Source organism: Macaca mulatta, chromosome X (genome assembly GCF_049350105.2).
Source record: "Macaca mulatta isolate MMU2019108-1 chromosome X, T2T-MMU8v2.0, whole genome shotgun sequence".
In the NCBI taxonomy this organism is placed as follows: Eukaryota; Metazoa; Chordata; class Mammalia; order Primates; family Cercopithecidae; genus Macaca; species Macaca mulatta.
This window is the reverse complement of record NC_133426.1, coordinates 18,657,989-18,673,179: the sequence shown is the minus strand read 5'-3', so window position 1 is coordinate 18,673,179 and position 15,191 is coordinate 18,657,989. Positions and strand designations below refer to the sequence as shown.

At 46.5% G+C, this 15,191-nt stretch overlaps 1 protein-coding gene across 13 annotated transcripts in view; it reads left to right on the top strand.

Annotated features, from left to right (window-relative positions):
- PHKA2 (phosphorylase kinase regulatory subunit alpha 2) overlaps nt 1-15,191 on the top strand; it is a 90,790-nt gene that overhangs the window by 54,783 nt on the left and 20,816 nt on the right. For all 13 annotated transcript variants that reach the window (XR_013413221.1, XR_003725983.2, XR_013413220.1 and 10 more), the window contains exons 13-19: nt 1,464-1,542; nt 4,490-4,624; nt 5,303-5,412; nt 6,563-6,707; nt 6,961-7,039; nt 9,009-9,178; nt 10,325-10,498. Coding sequence is in view for 9 of the 13 variants with exons in the window: in XM_015127030.3 (XP_014982516.2) it covers nt 1,464-1,542; nt 4,490-4,624; nt 5,303-5,412; nt 6,563-6,707; nt 6,961-7,039; nt 9,009-9,178; nt 10,325-10,498 (892 nt within the window). In the remaining 4 variants the exon portion in view is untranslated. The remainder of the gene's footprint in view (nt 1-1,463; nt 1,543-4,489; nt 4,625-5,302; nt 5,413-6,562; nt 6,708-6,960; nt 7,040-9,008; nt 9,179-10,324; nt 10,499-15,191) is intronic.

Sequence of the window (15,191 nt, the reverse complement as noted above, 5' to 3'; positions counted from 1 at the left end):
CTCAAGACTCCCCGGTGTCATGGTCATGTCCTTGGAGTAGGGGCTGTGTCTTCCACTCCTGTCTTTATCAGTAGGGAAAACGCATATATCTCCTTTGAAAGCCAGCCCTGTCTCTCACTAGTTCTCTGACTCCGGGCAGGTCTCTAATCTCTCTGGGCTTCGGTTTCCTCATGTGTAAAATGAAAAGGTTGGACTTGATCATCTCTGCGATACCTTCCAGCTCTGATTTCTGTATCAGTGAGATGGGAAACGAGTAACTCCCCTCCCCTACTTTCTCCTCTCTGATGTAAAGGCTTTCTCTGGGCCCAGCACTAGGTCCAGTTCCCCCTCAGAACTCCCAGAACACCTTGATCCTCTCTCTTAGGGCTCGGATCATTTGTAGAAAGTACAAGGAGGTACATATTCAAAGAGAATACTTTGCAAGGGAGTGGGGGTGGGGGGACCAAGTCCCCACTCAGCCACTTCCCTTGGGTCATTACCTTGGTTTTCCCACCTGTACAGTGGTGATGGTGGTAGTGTGGGGGCCAAGGTGTTCCCCTAAAGGTTTGATGAAAAATCACTGACATGAGGCAGATTGATTAATAAGAAAAAAGGGCATGCAGATGTACTTAACATGTATACATAGGAGCCTTCAGAATGAAGACCCCAAGATCTAGGGGAAATTTTCCATTTTTATGCATAGTTTCAACAAAATATGGACAGCTATGTAGAAATGTGATTAGACAAAAAGGACCTGATCGAATGCTAATGGACCAGGTGGGGAAACCCAGTGAGGCCTTTCTGTGCAGAACTCCTTCCTTCTGGGGGTGGGGCAGGACCCTCCCTGGACTGGGGCCCTTATGACCTACAGCCAAACAAGGTATGTCAGGGAACTTTTTATGGCCAGTTTTTACAGAGAATATTTTTAGGTTTTGTGGCTGGCTTTGGGGAAAAAGGATTCTGGTTTCTATGCCTGCCTTGGGGAAGAAGGATTCTAGTTTCTGTGGCGCCTCCAGAAGAATGGACTGAGAGAGGGAGGCAGGAGAAGGTCAGAGGAAAACTTTTGCTTCTGAGGCTGCTGCTGAGGTCTTCATTTTGGGGGTGTTGTTTTCTGAGCCCCAAAAGTAGTACCTACCTGTCAGGAGGCATAAGTGTGACAGTGCACATACAGTGGCTCAGCACAATGCCTGGCATGTTACTGAGAGCTCAGAAAGTATTGGTTATCATTCTTTTTGCTCATACAAGATGGTGGCATATTCGACGAGCCCTAGAGAGCTGGGTGCAAAAATGCAATATGTTTATCAGTGGCAATTTGAATGACGTTACTCTGTTTCACAGAAAATAAGCAATTGACTCGAAAAATATAAAGAAAAAAGTCTTGACTATGTTGAGCCCCAAAATATTTCATTTTCACATCTCAGGTTAAGATGAAATTTTAGTTAATCTGTATTTCATGGTGTTAATAATGCTCCTCTTTTCCATAGGGATTCCTTGCCACTGGTGAAATTGATCCCTTAAATAGAAGATTTTCCACTTCAGTCAAACCTGATGTTGTAGTACAAGGTTTGTGAGCGTGTTTACTATTCATATTTAACTTTGTAAAACCAATGTTATTTTAATTCAGATGGTTGCCTAATTTCTTGTTTTTTTTTGTTTTTTTTTTTTTTTTTTTTTTTTTTTGAGATGGAGTCTCGCTCTGTCACCCAGGCTGGAGTGCTGTGGCCGGATCTCAGCTCACTGCAAGCTCCGCCTCCCGGGTTCACGCCATTCTCCTGCCTCAGCCTCCTGAGTAGCTGGGACTACAGGCGCCCGCCACCTCACCCGGCTAGTTTTTTGTATTTTTTAGTAGAGACAGGGTTTCACCGTGTTAGCCAGGATGGTCTCGATCTCCTGACCTCGTGATGCGCCCGTCTCGGCCTCCCAAAGTGCTGGGATTACAGGCTTGAGCCACCGCGCCCGGCCTAATTTTTTTAAAGTGTGTATGTGCCTATGCTTTAGCATGTAGCAGTTCTGTGAGATGCGTTATATAACTCAGTGGCTCCCAAGGCAACAGAATTCTTCCCAACCACAAAATGACTTTCTATAAAGCAATTGTTTTCTTGAATATAAACCTTGATTGCAACTGGGGCACAAGTGATTCATTGCTTATCATCTTTCATCATCGTTATTCTTTGAATAATAGAGCCTAAGTCTGGTGAAAACTCAGAACCCAACTGAGGGTCATTCATTCCTCCCTTAGAGTCCTGACGTCTTTCCGCCTTTCACCTGTGTCCACCTTTCCTCTCCTTCCTCTCCAGCCAGCCCTTCTTCTGGAGAGGGAGGAAACCAGCCTGGGCCGCTGCTGCCCTCTGCCTAGCCAAGTGATTTCACCCTTCTGTGCCTCAGGGTGCCAGGACTTGAGCTCCCTCACTGGGGCTTCCTAAGAGGTACTGAGGCTGCAGTGGGGAGAGTGCTTGCTGTAGTGCCTGGCCTGTGGTGTGCGCCCGGGTGGAGCAGTTCTCTTCCTACCTTCCCTCTTAGGGAGGAGCTGGCAGTCCAGTAACATTCTGTGCCCTGCAAAGCACACCAGCTAATGCCATAGCACATTGTATGTACACCGTATTGCCCCTGAGGCTGTACATTTCTTAATGACAAGGTCCGTATCATTCTTGCAGTTTCTATGTTGATTGGCACATACGCACCCATATGTTGAAAACAGTGATTGAACAAATGACAAGCATTTCTCTGTGGCCACTGGCTCATTTTGCTTTGGGGACTCATGCTGTGTTGAGATGAGCTGATATCACCCAGTCAATAGAGCCACGAGATACACCTGTCACAGCATTCTGATTAGGTAAAGTTTGTGATGATGATCATCATCTTCACCTTACACACGAGGCTTAGACGTTAACCCGCTCCCTTAAGGACCCACAGCTGGCAGCTGCAGGTGTGAACCCATTCCTGACTTCCAGGTGGACTGATCCAGCTGGACTCCATTGTCCCTGCTCTAAGTCAGAGCATGTCCTGCTAATTCTTCCCTTGAATCTATTAAGACCGTTTTTCCAGCTGCAGTCTGGGACACTTTAATGGGTGTTGACCAGCATTTGTTTAATAGAACAGTGTAGAAATTCCCAGAAGGTCAGGCACAGAGTAGGGGAAGTGCAGTTTCAGAAACTTTGCCACATCCAGCTGCACAGATCATGAGGCTCCCAGGTCTCCCCCAAAACCACTGCACTAAAGGAGTTACTCCTACAGAGAGTGGCTGCTGGCGTTTCGATAAATGTGGAGTCAAGTCATGCCTGTCATTGGAAGCTTTAGAAGAGACAGGTGTTAAGGGAAGCCACCCAGCCAGCCCTGCATGGCTGATGTTCCCATTTCCGGAGGGCCTGGGAGTTTAGGTTTCAGTCCATGTGCAGCTGTAACTGGCCAGTTGAGCATGCAAGGCTTCCCTGGGGGCTTGTTGTGAAGGTCAGATGAGATAATGGATATTAAAATACTTGAAAAGGCATCAAGTGCTGTGTAAATATAAAGAGGTGACACTCAGCTCTCAACTGCATGTGTATGTATTGTACATTCCGGCCCCACCAGCCTGTGATTGTACTTAATAGTAGTCAATCCTGCACTGCCCTGAGCCTCTCCAGCTCCCAGAGGGCTCCGCCGCAGCTGGACATGGCACCAACCTTTCTCCCTGTGGCCGTGCTCCCCTTTTCCAGTCCCATCCCTGTACTCCTTCCCTTTGCCACAGCACTGTCCCTTCTCAGAAGGCCAGCAGTACTAGTACAGCAGGTGCAGCCTAGCCGATCCTGGGTGGTCCCTAGTGACGGCCTCCCTCCTCCATGGGCCCCCAGGTCCCAGGCACAGTCAGCTCCCTGCCTGCTGGAGAGCCAGGTGCCCAGGCTCTCCCACCAGAGATGGGGCCCAGGCCAGCCCTGGGGTGCTTTTTCCCCACCAGTGGGGCCCTGTGTGGGAGTTCTGAATGGGCCAGGCTGCTCCACTACCACCAGTATCCCCACTCACAGACCCACTTTGCTTTCTCTAGAGGGAAGGATGTCCCCTCAGAGCATCCCCTGCCAGTAGGCGCACCCATTTTACTCTTCTTTTCCCCGTCCTTTGGGAGCAGGGGCACAGGCTTCTGGCATCCCGTAAGTGGAGCTGTTTCCACTCCTGACCCTGCACGAAAAGGGACACCAGGCAGGTTTAGAATAGATGCAGACCCAGAGAGAGGCAAGACATTACTTGAGATGGGACATTTTGGCTTGGGACTTATTGAGGACAATTTCTAGAAGTCTCCTATCAGACTATCTCGCACGTTGAGGGTACTTGATAAATAGGCATCAAGGTTGTTGAGAGGTGGCAAGGACAGAATGGGGAGGAGCAGCAGGACGAACACTGTCATTTCCAGAGCCAGTCATTGCGTGGAAGAGCATGCTAATGTGTATGCCAGCAGGCAGACGAGGGCAGTGAGGAACACGTGTCCATGTGAAGAGGTAAGAGTCATAAGCTAACGCTCATTCTGTGTTCTTGTTCACAGTTACTGTTTTGGCAGAAAACAATCACATTAAGGACTTGTTGAGGAAACACGGGGTGAATGTCCAGAGTATCGCGGACATTCATCCAATTCAAGTCCAGCCGGGCCGGATTCTTAGTCACATATATGCCAAGCTTGGTAGGTTTGGGGAAATTACCTGGGCCTTTTTGGCATGGGGGCATCTTGGTTCTAGATTTGGGGTCTGAGGGAGACTGTGATATACATAAGTTCTAAAGACTTGGAGAAAATACTAAAGCAGGTGGTTCCACCGCTTTGATGTGAAGAGGAACGGGTGAACCAGCACGTTCTCACACCCGTTCAGTGGGCACCATCGCAGGTGGCCAAGCATTCACCAGATCTGTTGTAAAGTAAGGAGCCACCTTGGAGAATTTACAATTGGAAAAGTCATTTGTGTCTGATAATGCTTCTCATATTTACCTTTAGTATCAGAAAATGCTTATTTACACATGAAAATGGGAGGAGGTTCTCTATGCTTTTTCTAGAATCTGACTTTGTTTACTATTATGGCTCAATACTAAATAAATCAAAAGTAAACGTTCTATAGTCCTTTTAGTAGTTTTATTCCATGCAGTTCCAACCGGGTACTGTTCATACACATTCATGAAAAAAAGAGGGGTGGGATTTGTTTTAATATGCAGCTTCGTGCCATTTTAAAGAAGGATTATGGCAGTAGAAGAACTAAGCCCCAAAGTGGGTTGTCTAATCTAGAAATAAGCTCAGTCTTAGCCTGAGTTGCCTGCATTACTTGTTACCATATTTCCTCTAACTCCGATTTCTCTTTTACTTTTCAAACAGGACGAAATAAGAATATGAATTTGAGTGGGCGACCGTATCGACATATTGGTGTCCTTGGAACCTCTAAACTATATGTGATTAGGAACCAAATCTTTACTTTTACACCCCAGGTGAGGAGAGCAGGCCAATGAGCATCTTTTTTTTTTATTAAGTTCTCTTTGCTGTCTGGTAAGCTTTTCTCCTGTGCATATGACAGAATTCTGCGTGTGTGGGTTCAAATAGAGACATATGAAACGACACCCAGTGCCTAGTACAAGTCTGCCCGTAGTAGGTGCTCGGTAAATGCTGATTGAGACAGGTGTGCCATCACTTCCAGTCATGAATATTAGTGAAATTCAGACTGCTTTAGAAGTTTGCTGTTGACATGTCACTTGACTCACAGCCCTTGTGCCCCTAATTACAGTCATACAGTCATCTCTTACCCTTGTGCAAGCTGTCAGACCCTCTGTGTGACACACAGCCAGGCTGATTTTCTGGGCACACCCCCACTTACTGGGCTACTGAGTGTACTGATTATGGAACTTATCTGCAGAGCTTTGGTTTCCAAAGAAAACTAGTCCTGTGGAAGTACATAAAAAGGTTTTTCACCCATTTGGGCAGCTAGAAAGACCAACAGTGGGATCGCTTTGGCAGCGTGGGGCACAGCCCCCACTTACCTGTGCACAGGGTTGATCATGGGGTCTTGGGTCAAGCTTCTGTTTCATCCTAGCCCCTGCTGCTCACTGAAATCTTGCAAGCTATTTCCCTTAGTGACAAATCTCAGTCCAGAGCTAAGCATGCACTAGTCCAGAGGCCAAGAGAACAATTTGATTTGTTCTCAACATCAGGCAGCAGTGTCTTTAGTTGACATTAACCAAAGCCGTCAATCAGGTAAACAGGGCGTCCACCTCTCACCTGCTCACAGTGCCCCCACTTGGAAAGCATTTTCGAACCCATAGCCCTGGAAGGAGCAGGAATTAAGGAGTTATTGATTTGCTTTCAGAGACAGCGGTGTTGGGCAAGATGCTTAAATCCCCATCTGAGGAGCCGAAAATAAATCTAACAGTGCACCTCTCCCTTCTACTCTACAGCGACAGCTCCCAGGCAGGCAGCAGACTGATTTGTCTGATCTTGAGCAGGGCAGCCCCATGGCTGGGTGGATTGAAACCAGTACTGAGCCTCTTGTAATAAAACCCCAGGATTAGTGCTGAGCTGAGTTGTCAGCTGGTGTTTCCAGGTAAACAAAGGGTGGCCGTTTACCCAGCCTCTTCTGACTTTCAGTTCACCGACCAGCATCACTTCTACCTGGCCCTCGACAACGAGATGATCGTGGAGATGCTAAGGATCGAGCTGGCCTACCTGTGCACCTGCTGGAGGATGACGGGCAGACCCACGCTCACCTTCCCCATCAGCCGCACCATGCTTAGTAACTCCAGGGATTTCAGCAGGCTCCCTCCTGCCCCAGGGGTGGTTTGGGCTCTTACAAATGTTTAAAATGGCTCCCATGGCCAGAACTAAGCACTGAAGGGGCTTCTTAGCAGTTTGGTTTCTTATCTCAGGAATCTTCTATGCCAAAAATATTTTAATTAGATGGTGTTGATGAAAATGTTTCAGTGCATAAGAAGGGGAAAAAAAAAGTCTTCCCAGACTAAACTAATTCATCACTTTTTTTTCCTTAGCAAATGATGGCTCAGACATTCATTCTGCTGTGCTTTCCACAATTAGAAAACTAGAGGATGGATATTTTGGAGGAGCCAGGTAATTTGTGATTTAAAAAAAAAAATAAGAGTAGCACTGACCTTTCTTAAAGTCCTTTGCTGTCCTTGTCCCATTTTTCATATTGATTGTTGAACCTAAAAGCATGCAGTTTTAGAGTAAGCAGGAAGGTAACACTTCTCTAATCCAGTCTCCCATGTGAAACTTGGCTCATCTCTGAAACAGCACGCAGCTGGTATCTTTTAAGCTTTACTTGCACCAGGAGGCCTCAGACATAGGGAGGTGAACCATCAAGTCCCTCTGAAACGTCTGTTCTTGGAACGCATGTATGGAATTCTGTGTATGTTTCTGTTAAAAGGTGTGGAAAGAAATACTCAGTGCCTGGGATCCAGCAGGTGCCCAATAAACGCTCCTTGCACCGACTTGAATATACTATCACCTTAAGATTCATTTGCAGGACTTGGCAAATTCCTTAGAGCCCTTAGAGCAGAGCACCTGAATGAGTCTGCGTAGGTCACTGTGCCCTCACCCCCTGTGGAATGAGCCCCCTTCTGGTTTACAGGGCTTGCCCTCCAGGAATACCCCTTCCTTTTTTTTTTTTTTTTTTTTTTTTTTTTGAGACGGAGTCTCGCTCTGCCGCCCAGGCTGGAGTGCAGTGGCCGGATCTCAGCTCACTGCAAGCTCCGCCTCCCGGGTTCGGGCCATTCTCCTGTCTCAGCCTCCTGAGTAGCTGGGACTACAGGCGCCCGCCACCTCGCCCGGCTAGTTACCCCTTCCATTTTTGTGCCCTCTGCTGTCACAAGGCAGAGGTCTTCTCTGTAGTGTCTATTCTCTCATCTCCCTCTACCCCCTAGGATATACCAGAAGGGCCCCAAGAGAACACTGTGGACCAGGCACGGGGGCTCACACTATAATCCCAGCACTTTGGGAGGCTGAGGCAGGCAGATCACCTGAGGTCAGAAGTTTGAGACCAGCCTGGCCAACATAGCAAAACCCTGTCTCTACTAAAGATACAAAAATTAGCCAGGCATGGTGGTGCACACCTGTAGTCCCAGCCACTCGGGAGGCTGAGGCAGGAGAATCGCTTGAACCCAGGAGGTGGAGGCTGCAGTGAGCCAAGATCATACCACTGCACTCCAGCCTGGGCGACAGAATGAGACTCCATCTCAAAAAAAAAAAAAAGAGAATCTCACGTGTAGCCCAGTGTGGCTTTTCCAGGACTCAGGGAGGCTTCTGTTTGGTCCCTGATGGAATGCCAGTTGCTAGAACTTTTGGAGTTGAAGTCGCCCTTTCTTCTCATATCCTCTCACCCCAGGGACACTGCTACCACAGCAAAGTCACTCGTTTTTTACAAATTATGGTTAACCACCTTGAAATCGCTCCCAGCGTGTGGGGGTGGACCTGCAGAACCTCAGAGCCCAGGCTGTCAAACCCAGCTTCCAGGTTTCATTGGAACTGTGCCCAGCCTAAAGTGATAGGGCCACTCAGGACTTCTGCTCCAGTCTGGGGATGGCTTCCCCATCGAATTCCTTCTAGAGGGAACCTGACCTCTTCCATCATAGCACCCCTGGCCCTGTGTGATGGTGTTTCATGGTAGGGACTCATAAATAATGGAACGAGTGTGCCCAGAGAATCACTGCTTCTGGGCCAGTTGTTTTGGGGGAGAAAAACAAAACAAAAACATGGGTTGGTTCTGTTTAAAAGCAGTTTGCTCGATATGTTTTGTCAAACGGTTGGTTGGTTCAGTAAAGTAGATTCGTATTTGTGTTGGGAGTAAGAAGTCAGTGTGATTCATTTGGCTTTTAATATGCTGTGCACGTTCGCTTCATACTTGCTATTGAATTTTTGTGTGAATGTCTTGGCTGACCGCTTATATGGGGCAATCTGCAGAGTAATATATGTATTGATTCCGGCAGAAGCACCACATGGTTGTGCAAAAGTCTCTCAGTGATTCATAGTGGAAGGTTATCCACACACTACCTGTGTCCCTAACCCGGTGTCTTCTTGGCAGAGTAAAATTAGGGAACCTTTCGGAATTTCTCACCACATCGTTCTACACGTATCTGACTTTCCTGGATCCAGACTGTGATGAGAAGTTGTTTGATGATGCCAGCGAAGGGACTTTCAGTCCTGATAGTGATTCAGATTTGGTAGGATATCTGGAAGACACCTGTAATCAAGGTATGGCTTGAAATGCTTTTGTGGGTAGTTCACTGAATTTATTTAAACTTTAGCATTGTGATAAAATTGCCGTAAGACTCAAATACAGACAATGATTGATAAATAAAAACAAGGAAAAATGAAACAAAAAAGAGGCTTCTGAAACTTGCATATATTAAAATGAATAAAATGCCAGTTTAAAAACCGAAACTGCAAATGATGTCCTTGAAAGTGGGACATTTTTAAACCTAGAAGGACAAAGAGTTTCAGGAATGGGGACTTTTTTTGTTTTTTTTTTCTTCTCTTTTTTTTTTTTTTTTGTAATTGTTGTTGTTGTTGTTGTTGTTTGTTTTTAAGACAGGGTCTCGCTGTTGCCCAGGCTGGAGTACAGTGGCATGATCATGGCTCACTGCAGCCTCGACCTCCTGGGCTCAAGCAGTCCTCCCACCTCAGCCTCCCAAGTGGCTAAGACTATAGGCCTGCAGGGAAGCATCACCATACCCAGCTATTTGTTTTACATTTTATAGAGATGGGGTCTCCTTGTGTTGCCCTGGCTGGTCTTGAACTCCTGGGCTCTACTGATCAGCCTGCCTCGGCCTCCCAAAGTGCTGGGATTACAGGCAGGAGCCACCGTGGCTGGCCAGGAATGGGAACTTTGCACAGAATACATACATTCTGAAGACAGAAACATACTGCTTGAATTTTCAAAGGAGTGGTAAAATGATCTAGGTTTGGTTGGATATGAGTGATGAAACCCTATGGATATAACATTTCTCATTTTGAATAAGGTTTTGAGGTGATCTGTTTTTCACTTTTAGATAGTAGTTGGAATTAGGACTGGGAGTTCCATAAGGCTTAGCTCATTCATGACAAATTAAAACAAAAAGCCCAGACTTCGGCTGCTATCCTTCACGCTGTCCTTCAGGCTGTCTTACAGTTCATCTTGGGAGGACGAGATGTAAACACTCTCTTGACCGGTAGTTTTTTTTTCCTTGGATGAAGTTTTTCCAAACAGTAAACTTCTACATACATACATTATGTCTGTAAATCTCTTTTTACTCTTTGGGAGTGAGTGGGAGTGCAAATATCAACCTGCGGTCACTATTGTGCAGCCATATTTCTGCAGCTTGGTTTCATTGGCTCTTTTTCTTGCTTGTCCAATTACAGAAAGCCAAGACGAACTTGACCAGTATATCAACCACCTTCTGCAAAGCACATCGTTGAGGTCCTATCTGCCTCCTCTTTGTAAGAACACAGAAGACCGCCATGTCTTCAGTGCTATCCACTCCACGCGGGACATCCTTTCTGTGATGGCAAAAGCAAAGGGTTTGGAAGTTCCATGTATGTTATTAACTCTTTTCTGCCTGTTAAAATACCTTCTTTTATCAAAGTAATGCAGGGACATAATTTAAAAGCCAAAGAATCCTAGAAGACAACAAAATGCCCCCCACATCCTTCTACTTAGAGGTAACCACTTTCAACTCTTTTAGCTCTTCTGGTATATACATATCTCCATATTTCTCAGATAATGTGTGCATACTGCTGTCTTCACATGCATTGACTTGATTCGGTACCTGTTGACTTTTGATTATGTGGGTAAGGATCTGGCTGTCTTAAATCACCACTCTTCTGCTTCACTCCCCCTAACCCACCACGGAGTTAAAGTTTAGTTAAATCAGTATTCACTCTTTATATCATTGTATGTACGCAAATATTATTTCCAACTGAGCATTATAGTATACTCTGATTATATTCCCATTTTTACTCTTTGTTTTTTCGAAAGGTAAAGTTGCCCTGGCTTTTCATTTGCTTCGCTTTCTTTCTACATCTCCCAGTGGCCTCGCAATACAAATTTCCACAAGCTCAGTCGTATCAGCGCATCTCTCAATTCCACTGCCTTTCTTAGAGTCCACGAGTCTCCTTCTATCTGGGCTGACTGCGCTCTAGGCCTGTTGCGTATGTGTCATCCTGGGAATTTCCCTGGCTTGTCTCCTTAGTTGGATTCCCTGGTTCCTGAATCTGTTATGTTCCCCTTTCTCAATGTATTCTTCTGTTTTGGTGGAGCACATTCTAGAATAGTTTCAGTAGGTTTCAAAAAAAAAAAAAAGTGAAGTGGAAGAGGGCATGGTAGTGACAGCTCTCAGCTTGCTTGTTTTTGAACTGCACTGCCCTCTGCCCCCTTCTGGTTTGGTTGCCCTGAATGTCTGAGGTGCTTTTCACCCTGGGATCTTCCCTGGAGGCTTCCTTTACTTGTCTCCAGAGATGGCTCTCCTGTATTCTGTATCCCAACTCTTCTTTCTTGGTTCACCCTTACTTTGATAGAGGACATGCAGTAGTTTCCTGAGAAATAGCACACAGTGGGTAAAATTGTTGAAACCTTGCCATTTTAAAAATGTCTACAAATGTTCCAGACCCATTTGAGAGTTTGGCTGGGTATAGAATTCTAGATGGAAAATACATTTTCTTGGCTGGGCATGATGGTTCACACCTGTAATCCCAGCACTTTGGGAGGCCGAGGCGGACAGATCACTTGAGACCAGGAGTTTGAGACTAGCCTGGCCAATATGGTGAAACACTGTCTCTACTAAAAATACAGAAATGAGCCAGGTGTGGTGGCCTGTGCCTGTAATCCCAGCTACTCGGGAGGCTGAGGCAGAAGAAGCAGTTGAACCTGGGAGGCGAAGGTTGCAGTGAGCTGAGATTGTGCCACTGCACTCCAGCCTGGGTGACAGAGCAAGACTCCGTCTCAAAGAAAAAAAAAAGACAAGACATTTTTTTTGCAGATTTTGAAAGTATGACTTATTGTCTTCTTGCTATCAGTGTGTTGGTGTTGCTGTTGAGAAATCTAAACCCGGCCAGGCACAGTGGCTCATGCCTATAATCTGAGCACTCTGGGAAACTGAGGCAGGAAGATCACTTAAGTCCAGGAATTTGAGAACAGCCTGGGCAACATAGTGAGACCCCGTCTTTACAAAAAATAGAAAAATTAGGCATGGTGGCACATGCCTGTAGTCCCAGCTACTTGGGAGTCTGAGGCAGGAGGATCACTTGAGCTCAGGGAGGTTGAGGTTGCAGTGAGCTGTGATCACATCACTGCACTCCAGCCTGAGTAGCAGAACAAGACCCTGTCTCAAAAAAAAAAAAAAAAAAAAAAAAGCCCATTCTTGCATTGCCATAAAGAAATACCTGAGACTGGGTAATTTATAAAGAAAAGAGGTCTAATTGGCTCAGGGTTCTGCAGGCTATACAGGAAGCATGATGCTGGCATCTACTCGGCTTCTAGGGAGGCCTTAGGAAGCTTCCAATCATGACGGAAGAAAAAAGGGGAGCAGACACTTCACATGGTGAAAATAGGAACAAAAGAGAGTGGCAGGGGAGAATGGTCACACACTTTTAAACAACCAGATCTCAGATGCCTTGTGAACTCAGAGCAAGAGCTCTCTTATCACCAAGGGGATGGCCCAAGGCATTCATGAGGGACCCACCCCCATGATCCAAACACCTCCCACCAGGCCCCACCTCCAACACTGGGGATTACATTTCAACATGAGATTGGAGTGAGGCATTCAAACCATATCAGAAATCTAAACCCATTCTGATTTTTGGTTTGTTTGTTCGAGACAAGAGTGTCACTCTGTCGCCCAGGCCGGAGTGCAGTGGCACGATCTCAGCTCACTGCATCCTCCACCTCCTGGGTTGAAGCGATTCTCCTGCCTCAGCCTCCCAAGTAGCTGGGATCACAGGCGCACACCACCACGCCAGGTTAATTTTTGTATTTTTAGTAGAGACAGGGTTTCACCTTGTTGGCCAGGCTGGTCTTGAACTCCTGACCTCAGGTGATCCACCCTCTTGGGCCTCCCAAAGTGCTGGGATTACAGGCGTGAGCCACCGTGCCCGGCTCGTTCTGATTTTTGATACTTCAAATATGAGTTCTTTTTCTCTTTGAAAGTGTTTAGGATCTTCTCTGCTCCCAGCTTCTGACATCTCAGTGCTGCACCTTAATCTCTATCTCATGTGTTTTCATCCATTGTGTTGGATACACAATGGGCCTTTCTAATCTGGAAATTTGTTTTTCAGTCCTGTAAAGTTTTCCTAAAAAGCTTCTTGACTCATTTCCTTCCCTACATTTTCTCTGTTCTTTCTTTCTGGTGTTTCTGTGATTCCAAAGTTGACTTCCTGAAGAAGACTTTATCATTTTTTTCCCTCTGTTTTCCATTTTTCTGTCTGTCCTGAGAGCCATTGTCTCAACTTTTTCTTCCATCCCCTCAATTGAGCCACTTTTGCTATCACATTTTAAATCTTTTTTCCCCAAATTGCATCTGTTTTTGTTTCATGTTTACAATATAATTTCTGGCCGGGCGCGGTGGCTCAAGCCTGTAATCCCAGCACTTTGGGAGGCCGAGACGGGCGGATCACGAGGTCAGGAGATCGAGACCATCCTGGCTAACACGGTGAAACCCCGTCTCTACTAAAAAATACAAAAAAATAGCCGGGCGAGGTGGTGGGCGCCTGTAGTCCCAGCTACTCGGGAGGCTGAGGCAGGAGAATGGCGTGAACCCGGGAGGCGGAGCTTGCAGTGAGCTGAGATCCGGCCACTGCACTCCAGCCTGGGCGACAGAGCGAGACTCCGTCTCAAAAAAAAAAAAAAAAAAAAAAACAATATAATTTCTTGGCCGGGCGCAGTGGCTAACGCCTGTAATCCCAATACATTGAGAAGCCGAGACAGGCGGATCACTTGAACCCAAGAGTTCCAGACCAGCCTGGGCAACATAGCAAGACACTGTCTCTACAAAAAAATAAAATTAGCCAGGCGTAGTGGTGCATGCCTGTGATCCCAGGTACTTGGGAGGCTGAGGTGGGAGGATCGCATGAGTCCAGGAGGTTGAGGCTGCAGTGAGCCATGATCATGCCACTGCACTCCAGCCTGGGTGACAGAGCGAGACCCTGTCTCAAAAAAATAATAAAAATACAGTATAATTTCTTTTTTTTGAGAGAGAGAAGGAAAAGGTCCTGTTCTGTCACCCAGGCTGAAGTGAGTGGTGCAATTACGGCTTACTGCAGCCTTCACCTCCCAGGCCCAAGTGATCCCCCTACCTTAACCTCTCAAGTAGCTGGGACCACAGGTGCATGCCACCACACCCGGGTAATTTTTATTTTTATTTTTGTGAAGACAGGGTTTCGCCATGTTGCCCAGGCTGGTCTCAAACTCCTGGCCTCAAACAATCTGCCCACCTTGGCCTCCCAAAATGCTGGGATTACAGGCATGAGCCACCATGCCTGGCAATTTCTTATTATTCTAAGAATATTAATGGCAGGGCTTTTTGTTTTGGTTTGTATATACCCTTTTTACTCTTTGAATGGTTTCCATGCCCCCAGGTCACTTTTTCCGGTTTGCTTAGGTTTCTGTCTTCCACGTGAGAGTCCTTCTTCCAATGCCCTGCTCCTCCTCACTTACCTGGTCATGAATGAGAATCTCCAAGCCCATGGGTGGGGCTTGTTGACTCAGAGTTATTTGATTTCCCAGAGATACTCTACAGTCTCTTAGTGGATTTCCTGTTTCAAGGATTAGGATCTGGTTGCCTGGAGCTATATAGTTACTTATAATTCCCTTGAGGAATGTATCCAGGCCTTCAGATGTGCTATTCAGCAGCCCCCCTCTCTTTGAGCCCCTTCCTCTTTTACCCTCTTCTGAGTGACCCTCCAGTCTTCTGTCAGAGTGAGTGTGAGTGAGGTGCTCATCAAGCTGGGTGTAGTTGAAGCAGGTGTCCAGGGAGCTCACTGCTTCTCAAATAGCTTCTCTCCAACCTTCCTTGTCTTGGACACTCCTTCTAGGCCCCAGTTCCAGAAGCACATGGCGCAGCAGGCCCCAAGGACTTTTGATGAGCCTTGGGTGTAACTGACCAGCTCTCGGATTTCTCCACTGCAGACTTGGGAATTGGTTGCCTCGTATCAGCTGAATCACTTATCTTTCATCCATCAGCTTTCCCGCTTGTGAAATTCTGTTCCTGTGGTCGTCTTTCTTGTTTTTCTTCAT